Here is a 26608-nt window from a genome sequence, read left to right as displayed (position 1 = left end):
GCAAACCCACTGAGCACATGTCAGACAACCACATTCTTCAGCCAACAAATGTCTTTATTGACACGAAACACAAAGTGTTTCTGGGTCTTGTAGCCGTCAGGGATGGCCGAGGCGATGTCAGGGCCTGAGGGGGTGTTCGTCCAGGTTTCCGTGAAGAAGGCGACATTGGGCAGGGAGCGCACTTTGAGGAGGATGCAAGTCAGGTGTCCTGCGGAGCGGGCATCAGGCGGGCCTTCGGCAGCTGTGGGAGTTTTGTCGCTAGTGAAGGATCTGTGGCAGGGTCTGCATGAGAACTGTCCATGGGTGGTGTTCGTTGAGTATACTGCGCAGCCGGCGTGTCATCCGGGATTGAGTGTGTGGAGGGTGGATGAGTCGTATATGGTGGAGCCTGAGAGAACCAGGGTTCCTGGCGCTGGTCAGGGAGCAGACGGGCTTGCCTTAGGCGCGCCCGCTGTGCGGAGTCGTCATAAGTAGGGGAGGGGAGCGGGATCCGAGGTGGGAGCGGAGGCTGTGATGGGGTGGGAGGGGCCGCAGGGGCAACAGCGGCAGGAAAACCAGGCTGAGGAACGAGCAAATTAAGCAGTTAACCGAAAGGAGGAAAACGCACAACAGGAGAAATAATCAGGAGTGCAGGCAACAGAAAACTGAAAAAAGCGAGCACTGTAATGAAATACGAGTGAAGTCAGATTACGATAACTGGCGGGCTGTAGGCGCGAACCCTGCGCAGCTGTGGACTCGAGGCTGAGGCGGTGAGGCGGAGCTGCTGGGGAGAGTGCTGTCCTGGACAGGAGGTCTAGGAATCATGCGAGCTCCCCCGCAGCGGTCGTGATACGTAGGTGAAGGGGGTGGGGTTCAAGGTGGGAGGTGGGAACGGAGGCTGTGACAGGGTGGGAGGGGCCGCAGCAGCAGTGGGAAAACCGGGCTGATGAACGGGCAAATTAAGCAGTTAAGAAAAGAGAGGAATACGCACGACAGGAGAAATAATCAGGAGTGCAGGCAACAGAAAACTGAAAAATACTAGCACAGTAATGAAATACGAGTGAACTTAGATTACGATAACTGACGAGCTGCAGGTGCAAACCCTGCGCAGCTGTGGACTTGAGGCTGCGGCGGTGAGGCAGAGTTGCTGGGGAGAGTGCTGTCCGGGACCGGAGGTCTAGGAATCACCCAGTGCTATTAAAACAGGGGCAGTCATTGTTAATGAAAGCAGATGGAAGATATGCAGTATGGTAGACAGTGAACCTCAGAAAATGAATTGCAAATTGGACTACTTCAAGTCCCCCACAGCAAGTGTGAATAATATATGATGCTTCAGCCAGGAGGTTTCAGGTGTTCAAGACTAACTTCTTGTAGCAGTATTATTTAAAATGAGTCTCTATATTACCTTGCTGCACAGCTATTTTCCAAACATTTTAAGTGTTTAACTTTATAAATGCAACTTGTTGATTGGACTACATATTCGTGTACATACAAAAAACAAATTCCTCAGCAAGCTGTCACGCTGTTTTGTTCCAAGCATAGTTTTGCACCTTTAAGGTACTTGTCAGTTAACTAACTCTTTAAGAAGAAAATGTTAAATACTACAAACCGAATATAGTTTGTTTTGAAATACGTCATGTTTCTCAATAACAACCAGTTCTAAAACTTACATGTGCATATTTACAAACATTATAAGAGTCATACCTTGCATCCAACTGCAAGTAGGGCATGAAGAAGCACTATCGTTACTACAGTCCCAATCGCAATTCGTCGGTTGTCATCTCGAACAGCAGGCCAAAAGGTCAGGACCAATACAGACCCGGAAATGCACATTGCAAGCACAACTAATATCCATCGTATCGATTCAAATGGAAAAATCCACAGCAACTAGAAAAAGGTATAAGATAATATTACTGTACGGTATACACATATGGACAGGCAATGAGGCACATTTATTGAACAACTCAAGAACAAAAAAAAAAAAAAACTAGATTTGACTTTGGTTGTTTAAATCTTTACTGAGTTATTCATTTCAGTTCAATGCTGGACATCAACTCTTCAGTTAAATATGGCAACCTGTCTGTTTCATTGTCTACAGTAAGGTCAAAACTCACATGAAATTACAATTGTAAGAAGCGGACCCACACATTGCAACACAAGCTCCCACCTCTACTGCCCTAGAAATAAGTCCAGTATCACCAGTAGCAACGTCCCAGATGAAAAGGAACTCCTTTGTTGTCTGGTCAGAAGAGGTGCTTTGGTGCAAAAACACAGGTTTTTATTTGAGCAAAGTACTAAACTCAATGATGGCACTTTGGAGAGGGACATCAAAAATTCAAATACATTTTAAGCCCAATAAGAACACTTCCTTTAACAATGAGAATTATTTGTGTGCTAAGAAATAATTTTACTCCCAAAAATAATCACAGTGGTGAGTAAAATACTTCCACAATGAGCCCTTATTTTGGGCCATGTTGCACAGTATGTACATTAGGACTTCAATTTCCTCTTACTTGTGCAGTTATATATATGCTTCAAGGATTTATTAGAGCAGGTTCACCAACTACAAACACCCTAGGCAGTAGCATATTGTACAGGAAAATAGAAAATTACCAATTACTCCAGTTAGCCATTTCACACCTAATGAAATACTGAATAAGCTACTTGTTTAACAATCAGTGGCCATCATTGGTAAATACTCCAGAAGGAGGCCATTTATTTATGGGCACATCTCGGTCATGTATTATGATGTTTCCCTTACACTGGCAGCATCTCCCATCTCTACTGACCGGGCGCGAGTGCCGTGGGGTGAGGACCTGGGTGTCGAAATCTCTCAAGTAGGCTGGCTCTAGTGGTGCAATCAGATCAAATGCCTTTCCCCATACTACCGCTTGCGCCTTATTCATTTTAAGTATTTACATAAGCTTTACAGGATTCCTGCTCAGTTGCACAATGATAGATGTCTGCGCTGCTCTGCTCCAGTGGCAGATTTCTCCCACATTGCCTGGCTGTGCCCCCAGATCTCTGCATACTGGCGCGAGGTCTGTGTCGCTATCTCTGAGATCACCTCGTCGCTGGTCCAGCCTGACTCCCTGCTCTGCCTCTTAGGCTTCGTTAAATTTTGCCCAGATGCCACACGCCGCTTGACTGCGATGCTTTTTGTCCTTGCGCGGCGTAGGGTCTCCATGTGCTGGGGTCGCAGGCCTGTACCTAAGGTCGTCACTTGGCTTGAGGATGCTTCGCGTTGTCAAACTCTCCTGTCTGAATTCTGGGAACTAATGCCAGCAAAATCCCGCTCAATTGACATATGGGGTCCACTTGTGTCTTACCTCTTAAGTCGTAACTCTCAGCGCCCTGCGACCTCCCCCGCGATCGCCGCCTGCACTTCGCCCGCGGCGGCCGCCGGCGATGGTCAATGAGTAGCTTGCTCCCCGCTCACTTTCCCTTCTGCTCCATTAGCCTCTCTCCCTCACTCGCTGTGCCTCTTCCCATGGCTCATTTTACTACCCTAGTGCTACCATGACATCACTCCTCTGTATCGATTTTATGAGCTACGTGTCTGAGGTAACCTCTGCTGCAATATACTTTATGCCTGTATATAATGTCTTGTAAACTTGCTGTGTCACTTTGTTTAATAAATGGTTTTGAAAGAATTAAAAAATAAAATGTATTATGATGTTTGAATCCCACACCAGTTGACATTTACCTATGAACCCAAACCTTCATAGTTCTTTCACCAAACAGTGATAGGGTGTTATTAAAACACATCTTCAGGAACACTTCTTTCATTTGCTGTTACTTTCATTTAACTTTCTTTACAAGGGTTGGGTATATAAATCTATCAGGTGGTACAGTTCAATTTGCAGTTTTATCTTGGATAGCAGTCATCTGGTGCAAATGTGCTGCGGTTTCTCCTCCACTTAAAATATGTCTGAAACCAGGTACATCTGTTCGTTTCTGCCACTGTCAGATCGTGCATTCTATATGCTGTAGAGAAGGAAAATGAACTGAAGACTAAAAGTGGTGTGTTGTTGGCACCCATACTCAATATCCCTTTCTACCCTATCAAACACTTGAGTGAGTGCAAATTGATATAGATTATAACTAGAAACATGAGGTGACTGGTTTTGACCCATATTCAGTCTTGGATTTAGCACTATTAACGTATATTTGTAGCTCACTGTATTATATTTATGCTGAATGACCTTCTTATATTCTGTCTTGACAGTCATCAAACGGAGCTTGTTGCACCTTTAACGTGAGTGTATACGGGATGACCATTTCAAGTCCATCTGATGTACCCTCTCAGCAAAGGCTCAAGAACATGCCAGTCACTGCTGCTATTTTAATATGGTTAATAGTTGTTACTTGGTCAAGAAAAAAAAAACATTAAGAATTTTAAGTCTACTAAGTATGTCATACTTACAGCAGTTGGAATATAGATGAAAAGTGAATAACCATAGACACAAACAATTTCCAGAAAGGAGTACGAGACAATGTTCATAACTTTGCTGTTTCTCCACATGAGGAACCCCCAGAGGGCCAGTGGAACAAGCCATGCGTAGGAGTAGATGGCAGTTGCTGCGATGGACACTGAGGCACAGAAAAACAGATTTACAGTAAAAACACAAGATCTTACACTTAATGACTAATATTCTGAGTACATTTACCATAAAACATCCTGGAGGGGAAAGTTTATGTCAAACAAAAAATATTATACTTGTATCAGAATCATAGTCAATTGCAATGTATCTGCACACATTTGTAAAGGTGTACCGGCATTAATCAGACATGCACTGTTTTGATGAAGGTCCGTAAATTACAGTACATAACTCTACATAGACTAACTTTAAACAATATTTCTGAAACCAATTACGGTTTGTGCATGGTGCTTACTAAAATCAAAGCTATACCATAAGCACTATTCAGTTATCCGTTTATAAGTAAGGAAATCTAAGGAGGTTTGCCTCTTGCCTTAATATTCTAAAAACAATATTTGCTACTAGGGCTTGCCCAAGTCTTATCTGTGTGGCTAGATACTTGCCTGCCTTTAGGGAAGGCTGCTTTCAGTCCACAAAAACCAAAGTGTGGCAGCATCGTAATACATTTTGGTTATGAATGCAATTTCTGCGTTAACTGCATTCATTACTGTAACATTTCCTTTCTGTCAAGAGTATTGAAGCAGGCTGTCAACATAGAGTACACTCATTTTTTTTTACATAGGTTTTTCAGTATTTAATGGTTACTCTGGACTTGGCATTTTGACCCAGACCACCTTAAGTTGGGTTAGGGATAATCTCTTTCAAGGCATGTCCAGGAAGTGCAAGTGTGTCCTTAACAGTAAAGGTTTGCAGGTAGCCTCCGACTTAAGTTATAAGGCACTCTTGTTGTGGTAAGTGGGAACTTGGCAGATTAAATGTCCACTTATGGTTTTTCATATCATGCAGCAGGGGCTCATAGCTTTTCAGACAACCCGAAGGTGATGATTTTCTTGAACTTGCAAGTGAAAAGACATTTTCTGTGGAGTGTGGATTTTTTCTGACCTCTAGTTGAGAGGTTTCAGTGCTAATGCGAATATTCCTGATACTTTGAATATAGGAGCACACGCTTGCTGGTTCATGGAGATGTGGATATCAGGACTCTTACTGAAAGAAGAACCTAATCTTTTTGAAAACATAGAAATCAACATCACTGTCCTGCACCGTTTGGTGTAAAACCAGTAAATGCTGAACCATCTGAACATTCTTTATAGAGAGAAGTAATGATCAAAAGCTAATGCTACGCTGGTGCGACAGACATGATGATGACAAATATCACTGAAATGTAGTTGTCAAAACTGCAGCTAAGTTGACAAAAGTCTATGTGCACTAAACATTACATGGGCTCTTAAATGATGTCTCTGAAGAAACGGATGGCGAAATTTTGACGTGCTGAGGGCCACCACTGATGGAAAGAAGAAAGGGTAGATGGGATCAAATAATATTTGATTCCTGAAACCTTGTGGTGGGTAATTAAGCATCAAACTGTCCGCCACTAACGTATTGTTGTGATGCATACTGTAAATGTCAATAAGCATAGCTAAAAAAAGACAAAAACTACCTTGAACTCAACTCAGTAGTTATGAGGCCGCACAGAGAGATTAAGCAATTGGAGAAATAGTTCTATGTACGGGCAGCACAGAGGTCTGGCAGTTCCACAGTGATTGCACACAAAGTTATTTAAAGGGATCTTTGTAAACAGTCTAAACCAGTGGTTCTTAATCTGTTGACGTCTGTGTACCCCCATTTAATCATTACAGGAATCCAGTGACCCCCACTTAATCATTACTGGAATCTGGAGACCCGGGGATCCCAGCTTAAGTAACTTTGATGATTTGAAGCTCAAAACAATACACACAAAAACTGAAACAAGCATTCAAACAAATACACCAATGATAAAATATTTAATTGAATTAACAAACAAGCTTTAAAAAAAAAAAAGTTACATTTCAATGGGAAGGTTGTAGCTTTTTTAAATTCAACTGAGGCCAACCATCGTCCATACTATATTGATGCTTTTGCAGTGTTCCCACAAATCAATTCGAGGAGACCAACTTAATTTTTAGCCTCCAATTTCAAATTCCTTACACATTAACATAACATTTCAAAATTTTAAAACTTTCTACTTTACTTCTTTATTTATATACACTCATTAATCTGTTCATATATTTCATTTTCAAAGCTGTCGCAGAGCCCCACAATAGGCCCTCCTGGAGCCCTGGACCACAGGTTAAGAACCACTGATCTAGACCACTGGCAATGGCTTGGGGTAGGAATTCAACCCTTTATTTTTCACCCACTGTGCCACTCTATACCAATAGATTTCAAACGTTTTAATGCAGTCCCATGTAAAACAAAAGAACCTAACCAGGCCTTTCCGAATGACAAACATATTTTCTTATAACTATTCAATACAATTGGCAGCTCTGGACATATTTAACAATTCAAACATGCAGTTATGTTAAGTTATTCCTTTTCAAAACGCAATTAAATACATGATTCCCAACACACTAGTGACATTCTGAACTCCCGAAAAGTATCCACAGTGTAATCCTTTATATGAGATAGGTGGAGGCACTTTGGGGATTATGTTGCGTCCACCCGCCCCTTCACATTTTGACACTTACTTTCCGCCACGGGATGACAGTAAAAAGACATCACTGATGGCCCATTACAGAGTAGATCACTCCCCCTGTTTTCTTCCACTACAACTCTGCACTGTTTTAAGGAAGATGCTGGTCTATGTTCTCTAAGGGGATAAAAATGCTACTCTTGGCTAGCGCCTGATGTTCCCCTTCCCGACCCCTCAAGAACAATTCAGGCCCCCAGTGGGCAGACTCCTTCAGTTTTAAGACTTATGCTCCAGGCAGAGGCCTGCCTTATGCTTGTATTTCTTTCAGGCAGGGGTTCTGGTTAGCAGTTTTGAATAGAATCTTGAATTTAGCAGGATCAGTATTGATTTGCATAAGGGGACCATCTGTCTAGAGCCACACAGAGGAGGAAAAAATGATGGGCTGGAACAGCTGCCAGTTGTTTAGGCTACTTGCAAGCATTGCTCCCATCACTGTTTGTGTGTCTGAACTCCAAAGTGATGCAGGCCAAACACATCTTGCCCCACGTTCCGTGGCTCCTTAATGATCGACACCCGAGTTTTTCACAGGTCTCTTTAAGTCAGTTTTGGCTCACATATTCACTGACCAACTCCAAGAAGAATCATCACTAACCAATAGACAAATCCGGACCCCCTCCACCTACTCTAAATGAAGGCGTTTGGTCATTTTGGTTGGATTCATGAAAAATGTGAAACTAGTAAAAAAGGATTATCTGCTGATTTACTTGTGATTTGAAAGAGTATACAAGCAGTCTTGATGTATTAGTCTGTTAACGTAAACTTTCTGTAAGGTAAAATTAATAAAGGTACTAAGTACTTTGACATTTCTACTGCAATAAGATATGTAAATAAAAATGGCATTGGTTCCCGATCACACATTTTATTTTATTGGGAAACATCTTTAACAACGAAGTTTTAATAACGACTGACCTGAACAACGATGCATGACCAACGACCAATTCTTAACGACAATTATTAACAACGACTTTGCTAAACCACGAATGATCGAAGACGTAGTTGTTTAATCATATATCCGTTATCTCATGCACATGGACTCAGTATAATCCTTGTCCTTCTAAAAGAGTAGTTTATCCGGGCGGTCCAATAAAACCTTGTGCACACTGCGGTTTTTGTTCACACTTCCCAGGCTAACCCGCATGGGAAGTACTGACGCCCTACTGTACACCATCACATCGAGTGTCACCTACGTGGCAGACAACGCAACCTTCACGCCGCGCCAGCCAGAGCCGCTTGCACGGCAGACACTGCAACCTCTTTTAACCCCATGTGAACAAGTCCCACCTGACGGCAAATACTGTACCCATTCTTGCGCCGTGCCAGCGAATGATGTTCAAATGACTGCTGCCATGTTCATGCCAAGTACCACCGCTTGGCAAGCACTTAAAGCCTGTTTCACACTATCACTGCCAGTGCTGCTTGCATGGCTTGTGCTGCAGTCCTTTTTCACACCATGGCAAACGAGATCGGCTCCTGCTCTGTGAAAGGGCCATTGTTATGCAAATAGCCGTATTGATTTTAGCCATGGAAGACTGGCAGCTCTGTGCGCATGTTCGGTTGGATTACAGCCTGGCATTAGCTGCTCGCCTCTTATCGGTGATCACAGGAGAGGCCACTAATCAGATAACCAGTTGAGGATTAAGCAGCCAGTGAGATACAGTGCTAAGCATGGCGCAGAGTTCGGGTAATAAATAAGGCACGTGCTACCAGTGCTGCATGCATCGAAGCAAGGCGAGGGCTGCCCACTGTAGCAAGCAAGGAGATGTAAAGGCAGACAGAGACCATGAACCCGCTGAGACTGACAGAAAGATAAAGGTGTCTCTTTCGTGGTTTAGGAACTCGTTAAAAATGTAGTGGTTTGGGATTGTTTGGTGTTTAAGCTTCGTGGTTAAGGAATTCGTGGTTTAGGCAGTAGTTGTTTTATCCTATATCCTATGCTTTAGCACTAGAACACTCCATCAAGTCATTACCTTAAACATACCAAAACACGCCTGTAATTGAGGAATGCTTACCTTTTCTGAATTCAGGCACATAATGGTAATTTGGCTTGCCTTGATGGCTCACATAGTTTGAGATGTTTCCACTGATAGCAATAGCAAATACCAGCGTGGCACATATCCAAAAGGGACCTAAAAAGAAAACTCTATTAGAGCCAAAATACCTGAAAGACATCAATATGTCTGCAATGTGAAGATTTTTCATGCTCACCATAGAGATCAGGGTTACTCCGGACATATAATCTTACAAAGTTTCTTCCAGGTATTGGCAAAAGGGAGCCTTTTATTCTATCGAAAACCTACAAAATTAAGGATGAACAGTTGAGTGATCTCGACAGGCACAAATGCTCACATTCTTACTCCACTTAAACGAGTGGGCATGCACGCAGAGGCTGTAGTAACACTATTATAACAGGTTGGAATAAGGGAGCAATTTCAATTAAAAGAGTTAGTTAGGTAAAGAACTTAAGGATAATAATTTTACAGGAGCAGCAGGGGAGAAATCCGAGACCAGAGGCAGACAACAAACCATTCTCTTTGTGAAGCATGGCAGCTCTTTACAAACCTGCCGAGTGTCCACGTCAAAGAAAGTTTGGTAATATTCAAACGTCCAAAAGGCAGCACTCTTCTTTTGGCCAGCTAGCAACTGCAAGCAAAAGGAAGACTTTGAATAAATATGCACCCCCGACCGGGAGCTCAAACCCAATCTACTCATCAACTCAACTACAGAACAAAAAGCGCTCTAAGCATGTGCCATTGTAATTTTTTTTCCCCAAAGAAAAAAGTTTGCAACAGAGCTTCGGCTCCTACAGAACTAGTTTGGAAACATCCTATATCCCTCTTTTGAATTTCAAAGTGAGCAAAAGATGCAGTACAAGAACCGATATCATAATAGGTATGTTAACATTCTGCACACTTCCCAGTTTTTTTAATGAATACATCTCCCTGTTGATGAATTTCTCCCAAAGTCAAGATGTCACTGTATATTTATGCAGATCTTATTAAAAATGAGACGCGCCAACAACAAGGTGCAGATTGGAAACAACCGCTGATATGGCAGCCCGCATGGGTTTCCAATAATTTAACTCTGATAAAAACCAAAATCCCCACGATGCATGGTTATACAGGTCCCCTCTCTTGTGCAGGATCTCTGCCAACTGCCCAACTTGATGAAGTCAAAAACGCTTTTCGCTTCTGATCGTACTCCAGACCACACTTTTTACTGTTGTGGTGTCAAGTAAAATCAGAATCGGATCCAAGTTATCATCTGAATCTGGATTCTTTCTGTAAAGCTTATGTATTTTCACAGAAGTATACATATCAGTGAGTTATGAAAGAGCATCCAGACTGTTACAATCTTTCACAATCATGCCTCTTCTACCTTGTTTGTTCCTCAAGTGTTTATAACAACAATTAGCTGCAATGTTTGCAAGATAATTCTAATTAAATCAAGGGATAAAGTACTGTTAGCAGATATCATTCCTAAATGGCAATCTTTAAGGGTGAAGGGTTTAAAATGCAAGTCCCATGCAAAAGGGTAATATCTGGGTCATCTCAAAAGCCTTTTTTCATTGCTCCATGTCTGAGATGACTTAATGAGCCGAATCCTTGTGGGCGAGTTGCAGGCTACCCATATAGCCCAATTTAAGCCGTCGTGGTTGTAAGTGCTGATGGAGTCCACATTGTGAGTACCTTTGAGATGAGAAAGAATATGAAAACAGGATCATCTGCTAGCAGAAGGTTCAAGCCATAATGCCACAGGAAAATAATTCCAAGCTTTAACTCCATAGGGGAGACTACGTACACACCTGCTCCAGAAACTGGATACCCCTTGGGTGACAAGTTGCCCTTTACAAATCCAATTAACATAACATAGGGGAAAATCTTTGCACCCACTGAGACAATGCAGAAGGAGGGTAGAAGAAACAAGGGCAGAGCCTGAGGGTTTTAAGTTTCTACTAGGCAAATAGTATACAATATTACGGCAATTCCGGTCAGTACCTTCAAAGGTAGCGGTGCAATAAATGGAGGCATTTACAATTAATTCTGTCCTCGACCAGCAGCCTTTGCAACTTTCCTTCTCACACCCAACAGTAACGTTTTCTCAGGTCTTGAGCAAATGGCCCTCCTGCATCCTGTGAAATTTGCAGCCAAAGGATCAGCTTTGTATTTCAAACCTAACCATAGTGAGTTAGGGCCTGATTTAGATCTTGGCGGACAGGTTACTCCGTCACTATGGTGACTGATATCCCGTCCGACAATTGGATTTATATTTTGGCAGACGGGATATCCGTCACCGTTGTGACGGAGTAACCTATCCGCCAAGCTCTAAATCAGGCCCTTCGTGTGGTGTGTAGTTGATTTTTACTCCAACAACTGTGCTTCGGAGAACTATTGTTTTAGATTGATAATCTTATTTTAAAGAAAATGGCACATTTCTTATTCCGGTTATAACATGAAAATTCATACTCCGACACTCAATACTGACTCCCCAGTGTTATTACTTCTGTGCGGGGTTAAAACATTCACCATAGCAGAGGAGGTAAATACGGAAAGAATCCAGATCTCTAGGATAATGTAGGGGAACACATGACAAAAAACTCAGTTTTTGACTGCTTCATTGAAAATAGTTGGGTTTCATCCAATTGCCAATGCTATGTTATGGTATATTTAATCATAAACTGCAACTATCAATTTTTAGCCCTTCAAGAGAGTCAGATCTGCATAGGACTTTAGAATCCAAAAATTGAAAAACAAACAATTTGAAGCAAGCATATGTTTCCCTTTGTCCTAAATTAAATGGCCCTTAGGGGGTTCTGGGCATTGATCCTTAATCCTAGAAAAAGTGTCCGAAGGGAGGAGGGAATCAGCCACTGGAGTCTTGTTTCCCTGTACCCACTGCGAAAAGCCATTTACAGCTGCTGCAGTGGCACAGTGCCTGCACCGCTGGTTAAGGGGGCATAGCCAAAGGCTGTGTACGTCTGATTCAAAGGCAAAGGAGCTGGAGATTGGCCACGCAGATTATTGGGAATCGGGAAATTTAAAAACCAAAAGCACTGATAAGAACTGTAAAGCTGTGTTTTCTTTACTCAGAAAAGACACTGATGTCGTTTTATGATGTTATATCAGTGACCGAGTCTAAATATATTAAACACCGATAAAAATATGAGAGAGATAGAGAGAGGGGGAGGGAGTCAGCAATCACGAATAAGTCATTTTGATTCAGCTGCACTTTCCATTCAAAATGCATTTTTTGGATTGCAATGTCTTTGGTGCAGAAATGTTGCACACCTATACAGAAACAGACCCAAGTTTAGCATGGCAATATGCAAGCAGATGTGTGCACTGTGTTTGTATGGCAGGGACATGAATGTTATGTATAGGGGACCATAACTGGGTAATTTCAAGGGCTTTTCTGTTTTGTGTGGAACCAGAATGTCACTTCCGACTGGGGTATACATACATGGGGATTGGCTAACATCCTGTCCCCCAGCCAGCAAGTAAAATGCACAACAGTTTTGTGAGCACACTGTGGTAACTACAGAGGTTAATTGTATGACTCTTTATTTCTAAAGGGAAGTGTTTTTCCAAGTGTGTTTCCCAAAAGGGGGCTTGTGATACTGTAAGGAGTCATTATTCTTGCTTATATATGCCTGAATGATGTCCGATTTTGGCAGGAATTCTGTCAAAGAGCTAATTAAGGCTTCCCTTGCCTTCCCTCTGATGTAAGCGTCATCACAGGGTGATGCCTTAGACACAGCTAGATGATCTATTGATGTGCACTGGTCTATCCAAGATATCCCTGAAATATCCGGTAAAACAACGTTTTCCAAAATTACTGGAGTAAAAGACAATACCCACCAAATAAACAATAAGCACTGACCCCAGTGGCTTAAAACAGTACAAACACTTCTGAGGACAATCTAAGCAGGTGTCTTAAGTCACATGTTGGTCCTGAAAGAGAACACAGTACTACCATGCAGAGCAGGCGCAATGTACAAAGGTAGCACTGCATAAAAAGCTTTTTCAGAGCCTTTCCCTGTGATGAATATCGGCTCAATACATACATGATGGGGCTGTACGGGCTGAGTGTGGTGATCAAGTGGTAATACCTTTCATATGCATGACATTTGGAATTAGAATATGTTAAGAAAGTCTAACCTCTGTTTTATCAGAGACATCATTCCCCAGGAGGTCATCATCCTCATCCCGTCTGGTGTCTCGTGGGACTCTACGCTGATTCCTCGGTTTTTCACTTGGATCATCTATGCTGATTGTGGTGGCATCAGGGTTTATAGCCAGCAAGTTAGCAGCAGCATCGAATTCTACAAACAATCACAGCAGAATTGTTGTAAAGTCCAAAATGACATTTTCACGTGATAAGCAGTTAGTGGCAATTTCTTCTAAATAACACAAAAAGGCTCTTCCAAGGTGCTTGGCAACGCCACCTTCATCCCATACATATGCCTACATCTACACTGAATAACAAATGTCATTTTTCTGTGACCGAGATAAGCTGAGGAATGAAGCTGCAGTTGATCAAGAAGGAGGAACATGCACTATTTTCACTGGTTACAACCATGATTGCATTGATCGATATGGACTTTAGGAAGGAAGGATATTTTCTGTTGTTGAAAGGAACCCCCTAATTATTATGGTCTAGCACAACAAGGTACTCAATCACAGTTCATCAAAACTGTGTATGCACTAATCCACCCTGAACTGAAATGCACATTAACTTGACATTGGCTCTATTAGATCTCTGCAAGATTCTACAGGCACCAGTTTTAGAGAGACTGTGGGAACAAGAGTGCATAAGGCTGTGTGCTCGACATGCAGAAAAGAAGAGCGGATGGTTTGGTCTTTCTTTGCCTTGTTGCGTATCATGCTTTCTGTGGCCCCTAATTATATCAGCCATAAGGTTGTAGTGGACAGATAAACTGTTCAGTAGACTCCTAAAATGGCTTAATTTCTTTTTAAAATGTGAATTTCAGATGATAAAGACTACAGCCTTTAACCATGTCACCAAACAGTGTGACGTGCAGGTGTTCTTACCTATGGCCACTTTTAGAAAGCAATACAGATCTGATAGTCAGCAAACCCGATACACTCATGGCACCCAACTAGCATTAATGTTGCCTGACACATACTTTTTGCAATTTTACCGCGTCCATGGAAAATTGAAAACCTTATGTTGGACAAAAGACAATGCCACAAAACCTGAATTAATCCTTCACTCCCTTCATGCGAATTACAATTTGCAGCAAGTTTAGAAGTCAAACCAACCATCTTCAATATCTACATCAATCCTAAACCACAATAACACGAAGTAGCATTTAGTTAAAATGCGATCTGTCACCGATTCCCAAATAAATGATGTCGTGTACCAACCCTGAAAAATGAGAGAAAGACAGTGAGTAAAGAAAGAAAAAGAGATCTAGAGAAATGTAAAGGGCTAGAAGAACAAGTTACTTACCTTCGGTGAATCTCTTCCTGCTAGATACCCTGTCTAACCACAGATTCCTCACCGTACCCTTTAGAATATACATACCCAGGTGCCAGACTCGATCCAGTACTTCGAGTGTTTGATCCTGAGCACTGGTAGGTGGTAGCTTGGTACTCACCTCTCGCTGCCCGGGAAGTGAAAAAGCAGAGCCACATATTGACACCAACTATGAGCGAAGGAATCAGTTTTCCTTGCACTTTTCACTCCCTCACATGTTTATGGGGGAGAGGATGTAGCCTAACGGCTAGGGCGGTCGATCTCAAATCTGGGGAACCGGGTTCGAGTCTCAGCAATGACGCTCAACATCCTGTGATTCTGGGCAAAGCCCTTAATCTCCCCGTGCCTAACAAAAAATGAATGTGTCCTTGTGTAATGCAACATGTGCTCATCTAAAGCTCTCTGATATCTTCGGGTCAAGTTTGTGTTATATAAAACTCCGGAAGAAGTATCAGTCATGATAGATTGGAGGTGAACAGTGTACTGACGCAAACTTAAGACCTCTTAAATAGATAAAGGAGTCCTCTCAACAGAATTGGGAGAATGAAAGGAGGTAAGGAATCTGCGGTTAGACAGAGCAGCAACCAGAAAAAGTGTTACTGAAGGTCAGTAACTTGTTATGCTGATGGATTCTTCTAACTACAAATATCGTACCTTTAGAATAGATACTCAAAGCTGTACCTTCCAAAAGACAGAAAGTATAAGGATTTGACTCGCATCAAAAGGTTCTGCAGGGCACAGTGGGCAGAATGTCCCTCTCTGTAGTCTAGACAGCCATGTAGCAGCCTGCGAGATGTCAAAAACTTTGAGGCATCTTTGGCTTGAGTGGAATGAATTGGGGTTCCTTCTTGACCAGGGCACAGCATGTTTTCATGAACAGAACAATGTATCTGGACAGGCTCAGTTTCTGCACTTCTTAGCTGGTTGGTAAAATAGTATTGCCTGGTAAAGGTATCTCATGTACCATGTAAGGACTCTCCTCAGATTAAGCCGGAGGAGTCTATCTTCCTCCTTCGAGGGATGTGATGGACAGAAAATGGCAGGAAGGGTAACATACTGATCCAGGTGAAGTGTGAAACAACTCTTGGAAAAAAGGAAGCCTGGTTTCTCAGCACCAATTTGTCGGGAAATGAAGTACTGTATAGCTGTTGCACTGACAGTACCTTCAGCTCAGACTCAGTGCACAAAAAGTGACCAAGATAAAAAAAATAACGTTGTGATGGTGAGGAGAGCAACTGTGCATCGATTTAAAGGCGTGCATATCAGAAATGTGAGGACCAAGTTAAGGTCCTATTAGGGTATAATGAAGGGCCTTGGTGGAAACGTATGTAAAACCTTTAAAGAACCTCATCACAACAGGTGACTTGAATAAAGAAGGTAGGCCAGGCAAACATAAAAAAGGCTGAGAGGACCAACAAGCAACCTGTAACTGTGGCCTCTACAAAGCCTTGCAGATAAAACAAGCAGAATATCTGATAATCTGGCATGTAAGGGATCAAGCTGTTGGTCTCTACACCAGGGCACACATTTCTCCAAACACCAAGAATAGATGGCTTTAGTCTAAGGATTCAGTAGGTAATCCGAAACTGGTCAGTTGTCATTGTTCAATCTCCATGCACAAATGAATAGAATGTGGAGATTAGGGTGCAGGACCCTGCCCTGTTGCTGAGATCGGAGGTTCTCCCGGAGAGGCAACTGTCTCAAAGGGCAAATGCACAGGCTCAACAGAATGGAGAAACATACTCTCCTGGCTTATTCCAGAGCTATGATAATAACTTGGTTCTGGACTAATCCTGGCTTTTCTCAGAATTCGAGGTCGGAAAGACAGTGGTAGAAACATGTACAGAGGTCCTATGTTCCACTGAAATCTCAACACTAGCAGTGTTGAAAAGCTCCATCCAGAGCACAACCTACTGGTCAAAGATATGCTGGGTCACTGCCAAATGAAGACACCATTCGTGGTCTGCAAGTTGACGATTGCGGAGTTTGTCCGCCCTAGCTTTTAGTGTCCCAACTGGATGACTGGCTATCAGCAATGTTTGCAAATGGTCCAGCCATATCCAAAGGCGCCCAATGCTTCCCCACACAAAATCCAAGAACAGATGCTGCCCTGTTGGTTACATTATCACATGGCGGTCGTGGACCTGCACAGACCTTCTCTTGATAGATGGCAGAAAGGCTTTCAGATCCAGCTGGATGAAATGAAGCTTCAGGAGGTTGTTAGGGAGCCTTCGTTCCACTAGGGACCACTGAGCCATTATTTGTATGTCTTCCAGGGGACCACCCAAACCTAAAAGATGGTACATCCGTTACTACTGTGATCTATGGATGGGGTTGGTAGAGCGGTGTTGCTTTTTATTTGCCACCACTGGAGATTGTAGGTGGTCTCCTTCAAGATGTTGTGTTGCGCCCACTGGAAACGGAGATTACTCCAAATTGCTTAAAGACTCGACATCATGAGACCTGGGATTGAGTCCCAGGAGGAAAGAGTTTGAATGCCAGTATGACCCCTATAAAGATCATTCTCTGTGTAGACATCAGTTGGGACTTCTGTCAGCTGACAGAAAACCCTAGGAATGATAAAAGAATTACTGCAACGGACTGTGGTAATCCCTCTGTGAGCAAGCAATCATTAAGGTATGCAATACATATATATCCTCAACTTGCAAAGGTGGCTACAACCACTGCCATCACCTTCGTAAACATCAAAGGGGCGCAGGTGAGCCTGAAGAGAAAAACAGAAAATTGGAAATGCTCTCAACCCACCACAAACCAAAGGTAGTATCCATGCCGACTGCAGGACGGGTACATGAAAGTACAAGTCCAAGGATACTATCCAATCCCCTGGATCCAGGACAGAAAGAACCTGGGCCAGAGTGAACATTTTAAACTTGTCCTTCCATCATAAAGATATTCAGGGAGTAAAGAATCAAACTTGGACTGAGCCCCTTGTCCTTCCGGAGTACCGGGAAGTAGGTGTAGAAACAACGGTCGTCCTTTTCTGATTCCAGTACCTTCTTTGTGGTCCCTGGGCCAACAGCCAATTGACTTCCCGCAAAAGATAGGCTACATGATCCGCTAAAGCTGGAATCTGAAGGGGTGCTATACAAGGGAAGGATGATCGGAATTATAGGGCATATCCTTTCTGAACAACTTGCAGCACCCACTGATCTGAAAATATAAATTCCCAAGCCCTTATAAGCCACAACATGTATGGGCCAGCAGCTGATCTGGCTGTGAGGCCTGCCATTGTTGATCAGCTAGACCCCATGAGTAGCCTCAGACTTTCCTATATTTTGGGCGAAACTGGTTGGCTATCTCCTATAAATCGAGCATCAAGTTAAGCCATGCACTGTGCCTTACTATTGTGCTCTCTCACTGCGTGTACCTCCTACATTTCACTTGTGCTAATCACCATATCACACCTCATACACTCTGTTTTCAACCCTCTGAGATACTCCTCGACCCCTAGTTAGCCAAAAAGGTATACCTTTAATATCAATGCAAATGGATGTTTTTTCTTTTGGTTAGTTCCTTTCCTAGTCCACTACTAAACTCTGTATTAACCTACCAGAACAACGCTGATTTACTATCTGCCCTATCAGATAAGTGCCTCGTAAGGATCACCCGCTCAGCTAAATTTTCCCTAATCTGATCTCATGATGCTGCTGTTTGTGACCTAAACGTATACACTTTATTTAGGGTCTATTTGTACATTTCTCCGATTCCCTGCAACCACGAACACTTAGGACTATAGTTTTTCATTAATCTGTTAGAACAGCATGGCTTATTCTTCACTATTTGTCCTCCCTACTATGTGCCTTGTTACTTGGCCACACTCTCAGCTAAGTTTGTCAAATACGATTTCAGAATGCAACAGCTGCACAACATACAACTATGCATTTTATTTTAGCTCTTATTTGTACATTCTATGTAATCCTGGAAACGCAGCTTATTAAAACTGCTGGAAACATTGTTTGCTTTTATACCACACAAGCTGTCTATTCCACCATACTGCACCCTTGTTATTACCTCATTTTTCTCTATATAATGCTAATTTTATGCTGTACATCAGACACTAGTACACGTCTATTTTCTATCTATACAACACTTTGAAACCTTTGTGAGGGAGATGTGCTTTATAAAACAGAACATAATCATTTCTTTTATATTTTCTTTATATATATATATATTTTCATTTAAGAACAAGCCTTGGAAATGCAATAGGACTCGCATTTGCAAGCTATTTGCATTGTAAATGCCAATGTCTTTTACCCATGAGTTATGGAGTGTATGTATGAAATGTGAAGTGGAATTATGTGGGTTGTACTGCAATTGTTAGTTGTGGAATTGTGTGGCATGGAGTGGATTTGTGTAGTGGAATTATGTTAATAGTAGCTGTGCAATTATGCAAATTGAGCTGGAAATAAGTATACTCAGCACGAAATGCTTTCAAGCAGAACACAAAGTGGCTGCTTGTGCTGGAGGACGATGCTTGTGTTGAGAGACTTGGCCCAAACGCTCTCCAGCTCAATCACCTTGCCTCGGTTTCTCACAAAAAAATACCTTGCATTATATCTTCTGCATGATGCTTTCAACTTTAAAATGTGCTTTCATTAAAGGTAGAGACAATTAATGGGCCTGCACTTATTTCAATCAAAGAATGGCTGAAAATGCAATTTATCCTCCAGATATCCTTTGAGTGATTACTACGGTGCCCTCTGTAACAAGTAACATGATGGAGGAGGGAGGGATGTTGGTGACAATTATAGCAGGACAGGGGTGGGGTGGTTGTGGCGGTGGTGGAAAAGCAAGCAGAAACAGCTGGAGGAGGCTTGGGGAAACCAACACAAATGACGGAGCAGCAATGGCAGTGGTGAATTAGGGACTGCAGAGGCATGCAAAAAGTAAATTAACAACATGAACATGCCTCGTGAAAGAAGCAAAAAGGCTTGGGGCTCTGCAAAACTTGACCTACCGCTGCAGGTATTCACCAAATGTATTCCACAGCCTCATTAACCATTTCCTATTGGATGTAAATGGTCTTTTAATGACCAGTGAAAGAGAGGCTGAGATAATATGCCAGATACTGGCCACAGAGCCCACTGCAGCACAAGGGGGAAGAGGGGAAGTGAGTGAGAGTGTGAGGGGACTATTACGATGTCGGTTGGAGTCTTTACAACCGACATCGTCGGTTTCACTTCCGACTGACTGATTATGATTAGGGCTCCCGGTTTTATGGTATTTATTTTTTTAACATTTCCGTCTGTATTTATCCATATTTATTTGTTGGCCATTTTATCTGTATTTATCCATATTTATTTTATGTTTTGCGTATAAATGTAGTTGTAAAATTGTACATTTCCATATTTATTTATTGATAGACGCGCACTCATACTTTGATGTCTGTCGTGTTTTAGCTATATAAGTTGCCAAATATTACATAGCAGTTCATCCACTGGCTAATATTAGCATTATACCACAAATGTATGTTGATACATGCAGTTATTTAAAGAAATGTCATCCTGTTTTTTAATTTCCCATGCCATCCATCTGCTCAGCTGTTGGGCTATAATTCATGAAAGACAGCACTAAGAGACACCTAAAAGAAGCACATTTTCTGTATTTATCCACTTTTAAAAATAAATGCAGACAGAAAACATTGTTTTCTGTCTGTATTTATCTGTAAAAATCCATAATCAACGGAAAACAGGGAGCCTTAATTATGATACAGCCTGTAGGCCAGTCGGAACCGGCCCATAATCCACATGGACGGCGGTTTATGCCGTCCAGAATTCAATCGCATGGTTTCCAGCAGGGTTTCCATGATGGCCTTTCCAACATGGAAACCCTGTCAGAAAGCGTGCTTGGGCGTCCCTAGACCGGCCCCCTTTCCCTTGCAGGCCTCCGGTTGGGGGCCAAGAGGGCACCTATGGTAACCCCATTAATCCCAGACTACAGAGTGCAGGGATTAACCCAATCTCCCATTTCTCTATGGAGGCTTGTGTTATGGCCAGTTTACGGCCGTAACACAGGCTGCCATACGGAAATGGGAGAATGGGACCGCACCATGTGCAGTCGTATTGGGATAGTGTCGGGACCACCAACTTGAAGTCAATCGGCTCTGAGACTGCAACAGTGTAATCGAACCCTAGTGTTAGTGTGTGTGCGTGTCCTGTAAACTGCATCAGTCTGGGTTAAGACAAACAGGGGCGGGGGGGCTGCTAAAGCCTGCTGTGTGGACATATCATACTCCCCCAAATGGCAGCAAGACAACAAACTGCCAGAGACGGGAGCAGTGGAGGGCATAGAGGAGCAGGGGCTCTATTATGGGATGAAACAACAAGCTGCAGGGAGAGGGAATTGGAGGAGGAAGGGCAGCGTGGCCTGTACATCGCAGCACATTAGCCGTGAACATTTGAAATTCAAGCCTATACATTTTGTTACATTCCCACAGGATAAAGTATTGTATAACTTTGCACATTTTCTGCTATAAATGCCCTACTTGTACAGCCAACAAATTTTCCACAACATATAGCCTACCTTTAAGCGCATACAAGGGAACCCATTTTCGGGATATTTACTTTCATTTTAGGCATTTAAATCTGTATTTACCCATATTTATTTCTGGCTACTCCTGTGTTTTCACATATTAATTTCATGAAAACTTAAGGCTGCAACGGATATTTCCAAATGTGCTTACTTGATCAACGAACACTGGCACTTCAATAACGGATGGCTCTCAACACGTGTTCAATCCACAAGTGAAAATATCAGTGCTGCTGTACAAACACATTCACCACCAGCAAGCCGGGTCTTTTTCTTAACTCCAATATCATTAGTTTCCGAGTCTTGGCTGACAGCACTGAGAATCAACAGATGACCCATCTTCAGACTTTCTCATGATTTTTCAGTCATCTCGATCTTTAAAAATATGTAAAAACCGACTGCCTTCATTTTAGTGTGCGCCACAAACAGAACTATTCAAATGGAAGCCCAGAGAAGTGTGTTCATCAGGAAAATAGTAAAGGAGGTAGACCTTGCCCTGCAGAACTGAACATGTAAAGCATTTCGAGGTTGTTTGTACAATCAAGAGAGCTTGTTTTTAGTAAGAAATACCTGAATCCTGAATTGGAGAATCTCACACAGCCTAAAATGAGACTGTATCACAGTAAACTACTAGACTTTTCCTTTAAATACCAGTATTACATATCATTTACTCCAGGACTGGGTCACATACCACTACCTAAGGCCCTGGCCATTTCAGTTACACATAATCCACCAATAACGAGTCAGTCATTTAATTCTCCAAGATCGTATATGCTGGAAAAACAACACTGGAGTTAGTAATCCGAGCAACAGCTTGCTGCAAAATACTGCAGCAGAAAGGCAGTAGTCTGCATCTTTTCTTCTCTGTCACACCAACCCCAATGCCGGGGCTGTCTCAAACGTCACGGGGAAGTCTCGTTTTTGCCCATCTGGCAGGTTTGCACAACAGCTTCAGGGTGGCCAGTCCTGGCATAGGTGATCGGTCTGAGAATCTGTCCCGGACGAGATAGCGTGGCTGTGTACTCACACATACACAACGGCCTACGGGGGGGGTTGCGTGGGTAATGTGAGCAGGATGGACAAATATTACAGAATTTAAACAATAATCTAACAAATCTCACATTTTGGGGTGCAACAACATACAGTAAAATGTGGCATTATTGCTAAATCAGGTTACCTAGGGGCCGATTGCTGCTGGTGGATTCAGGTTGGTTCGGGAGCGGAGCAGGTGGTTGCAAACATGACGGTCACAGCCTTTGACCTGCTCTCCAGAATCTAGAAGGCGCGGAGGAGGGGACACCCTAACCCCACTCTCATGTCACTGACGTGACCACGTTGGATAAAAGAACTGCAATGACGCCAAATCCATCACGTGACTGAGTCTGAGTGGGATTGGCGCTTAATAGTTAAATGAAACAGTCGCACACGTAAACGAGAGCACAATTTGTTTTTGCCGCGCAGCGCTGAAACAATGTTTCTGACTGAAGAGTTAGTCTTCGCAGTGGACACCAAGGCAACGAGTGAGTGCCTCAGCTACAGAATAATAAGCTGAAAATAGGGCAGGAATTGCCAATGCAGGCTAGTTTTATGTAGCCTGGGAGCACCTCTCACGATTCCCCCAGTGTATCGGGGAGCTATGTAAATGCGTGACTAATACATTTTAGTGCGGCAATGCGGCCACTAGCACCAAAATACGTTAGAGTCGCGTCTGATGAGTGGTATTTGGCAGGGCTGAGTAGACCTTTTGACTATGGAGAAAACACTATGTCCAGGTTACATCTCGACACAGTAAAATTCAATAAATCCAGAGCTGTGCAAAATTCCACAAAAAATACACCTAATGCAAAACTGGTATTTAGTGCTATATGTTAATGAGAACTGCATCCTCGTGTTCATTTTCGATAAAGGTGTATTTTGGTTAAAAAAAATAGCACGTTTTAATTGTGTTTGGAAACTAGAGGAACAGTTTACTTCTTTGTAACTGTGAAACTATCACTTCAATCTAAAACAAGCCTGGTGTGCTGCGGGAATGAGCGAGTGCTGTAGCGGCAAAATGCTGAACTTACGTTCCATTTTGACGGAAGCATCTGTGTCGCCATTGTGAAGCTGAAAACGAGCCAAACCAAAATAAAATAGTACGCTGACAAACACATACATTAAGAATAGCGTAAGCATACATGTTACAGGGGCAGTCTGCATGGGAGGAAACCAAGTAACGAAAGGAGGGACTAATACAACTAAGTGACCAGTAGAAAACATGCATTTAGGAGATGCACTACAAAGAACCAATGGCAGCAACGGGCGTGCACCCGGGCGTGCACTTACGCCACAGAGTGGATACAGTAGTCTCGAAGAGACAGTATATGCGCGACCTAGGCAAGACCTAAAAAGCGCTTTCTAAACCTCATTTTTGAGAACGTGCATATCCACTGATGCATACAAATCCTGTCCAGTACTTATTTTGTTCAGAACTTGTAGAGATGCAGAGAACATGAGTTTCATGAACAGCTAAACTTTGAATTAAGACTAACCTTGAAACTTTAAATCATCCACGGTCGCCATTCATTCACCAGAACAGGACTTGGCAGCCAATGGCCACAGTATCTGAAATAGAAAAAAGTCAACTGCACATCTGACTCAAGTAATCTTGCTTGAAAATAATTCCATTTTAGAAACATTTAGACAAGGTCCCTCTTAAACATAAGCCGACGTGTTACTGCATCTAAAATGCACATGTTCTCATATTTAGTCTACACAAACCTGTGTGTCTGACAATCAACAACCAAAGGGCTTCTTCGATGTCTGCAGACCATAAAAAACTGGGTAGCACCAAGCTACATCTAGATGGCGTGAATGGTGTGTTACTAAATTAAAATCTGTTATTCTTTGGCGTAATAGCAAACGTTTCTGTCATTTACTTGTGCAGATGGTACTTGGTAAATTGAAGTTGAAACACTGCCAGAATACAGAAGCTTGAGCAGGTAAAATAGAACGTTGTGGTGGAATGATGTGGTTTCTATTGAAATGCTTTTTAGCTAAAACAGAAGACTTCTGTGAGTTGTTTCTCAAGCAACAAGCTGGTTTAAGCTAAATGTAGTGAATAAAAAGGGTTCGCCTCTCACAAAGACAAATACTCAGCTATCTTGAATATTGGACCTGCATGTGCCTAGTGTTGGTTTGGAGATCACAGTCACACCCAGTTTGTCTACACTTCCACTTAGGTTCACTTTCACTAAGTTCGGGGGTGTCCCTACTACTCTGTACCTCACTACACATACTTTGGTGATGTGCAAGGGTGGAATAGAATCACTCATCTTCTAACTTAGCAGGGACGGGTGGTGAGGAATATCTCACTGACCATGGTGCCCAGCAACGATGTGGGCCATCTTATGGGAGTGCTAATCAGAATGAGGTCTCTCTTACTCTGGTGTCGCAGAGATGGAGTCTCGCACACAAAGGTATTTGCAGGTATGAGCCTTTATTACTCTAATGCCGCCAGTGGTGGGGTCTTTTAAAACTGGTGCTGGTACTTACTGACTTGGCATCTCTTTTACCCCAGTGTACTTCATGGATATGATTTATACTACTATGGTGCTTTGCAAGGCTGTTATTTCCATTTTCTGTGACCATTTTCTAAGCTGGGAGATAGGGGGGCTTACACTGTATTTTTGTCAAACTGTCCTCTATACTTGTGTCTTGCCCGTAAATGATTATATCATCCGTTACGGATGCAATTTGCCCATAATTATAGGCTTTTATAAGAAAAGTGCCCCCCAAAGGTTGATGTCAATGCGTGTAGGCCAAAGGACAGTACACTTCAATATAATGGTCGAACTAGTTCATATTGTTGTCCACTGCAGTGTATCGCTGAAATGCTTAACTCTGTTTCCAACTGGCTGCATGCAAGGCTCCAGATTCTGCTGCTGTTCCTCTCTATTCTTTTTAGGTGGAGCTAGGCAGCGCATGCATGGTCTTTTCCAAGACCTTCTGTAATTACTCAGTAGTCTAGCAGTCAGGTTATCTTCTTGCTATTGGCTGCTTATTGGACGATTACTAGAGCCATTACCTACCTGGGAGTGACGCCACAGCCAAGGCACCATCGCCGCCACCGCCAAGAGTCTTGAGGGCACGACACCGAGCTCCATCTTCCGCGTCGCCGCCCCGGGACTACAACTCCCGGCAGCCTCAGCGGCGGCGCGACCAATTGACGCGGTACAAGCGCCAGGAGGCGCCATAAATCGCAGGCAGACCGGCGGAGCGGGGGGACGATTACTAGAGCCATTACCTACCTGGGAGTGACGCCACAGCCAAGGCACCATCGCCGCCACGAGTCTTGAGGGCACGACACCGAGCTCCATCTTCCGCGTCGCCGCCCCGGGACTACAACTCCCGGCAGCCTCAGCGGCGGCGCGACCAATTGATGCTGTACAAGCGCCAGGAGGCGCCATAAATCGCAGGCAGACCGGCGGAGCGGGGGGACGATTACTAGAGCCATTACCTACCTGGGAGTGACGCCACAGCCAAGGCACCATCGCCGCCACCGCCAAGAGTCTTGAGGGCACGACACCGAGCTCCATCTTCCGCGTCGCCGCCCCGGGACTACAACTCCCGGCAGCCTCAGCGGCGGCGCGACCAATTGACGCGGTACAAGCGCCAGGAGGCGCCATAAATCGCAGGCAGACCGGCGGAGCGGGGGGACGATTACTAGAGCTATTACCTACCTGGGAGTGACGCCACAGCCAAGGCACCATCGCCGCCACCGCCAAGAGTCTTGAGGGCACGACACCGAGCTCCATCTTCCGCGTCGCCGCCCCGGGACTACAACTCCCGGCAGCCTCAGCGGCGGCGCGACCAATTGACGCGGTACAAGCGCCAGGAGGCGCCATAAATCGCAGGCAGACCGGCGGAGCGGGGGGACGATTACTAGAGCCATTACCTACCTGGGAGTGACGCCACAGCCAAGGCACCATCGCCGCCACCGCCAAGAGTCTTGAGGGCACGACACCGAGCTCCATCTTCCGCGTCGCCGCCCCGGGACTACAACTCCCGGCAGCCTCAGCGGCGGCGCGACCAATTGACGCGGTACAAGCGCCAGGAGGCGCCATAAATCGCAGGCAGACCCGCTTCGCGGGACGCGCGCGGGACGGCGCCGGGCTAAGCCCGGGCAAAGGGCGGGCCCTCTGTGGCCCTCCGTGGACCGACGAGACTGGCCCCGGCACAGCACCCTGCTCAGACGCATAGATCTAGGAATACATCTCATTGTAAGTTACTTTTACATTATTACTGTGGCAATTTGAGCATTTGATACAGGTATCACCATGAATACAAGTATGCCGATTTCATCTCCTGCCAGGGCTGATAGACTGGGAACTGTAATGAACGGTACTCTGGATAATTACCTAATCAAGACTCC

General features: G+C 43.6%; 1 protein-coding gene across 2 annotated transcripts in view; it reads right to left on the bottom strand.

Annotated features, from left to right (window-relative positions):
* YIPF1 (Yip1 domain family member 1) overlaps positions 1-26608 on the bottom strand; it is a 93096-nt gene that overhangs the window by 17668 nt on the left and 48820 nt on the right. For both annotated transcript variants that reach the window (XR_014960672.1, XM_085602583.1), the window contains exons 2-8: positions 23727-23799; positions 13305-13468; positions 9709-9789; positions 9355-9442; positions 9159-9275; positions 4406-4572; positions 1684-1866 (exon numbers count right to left, since the gene is read on the bottom strand). Coding sequence is in view for 1 of the 2 variants with exons in the window: in XM_085602583.1 (XP_085458709.1) it covers positions 1684-1866; positions 4406-4572; positions 9159-9275; positions 9355-9442; positions 9709-9789; positions 13305-13468; positions 23727-23757 (831 nt within the window). In the remaining variant the exon portion in view is untranslated. The remainder of the gene's footprint in view (positions 1-1683; positions 1867-4405; positions 4573-9158; positions 9276-9354; positions 9443-9708; positions 9790-13304; positions 13469-23726; positions 23800-26608) is intronic.

Source organism: Triturus cristatus, chromosome 4_2 (genome assembly GCF_964204655.1).
Source record: "Triturus cristatus chromosome 4_2, aTriCri1.1, whole genome shotgun sequence".
Lineage (NCBI taxonomy): Eukaryota > Metazoa > Chordata > Amphibia > Caudata > Salamandridae > Triturus > Triturus cristatus.
This window is presented reverse-complemented; position numbering and strand designations above follow the sequence as displayed.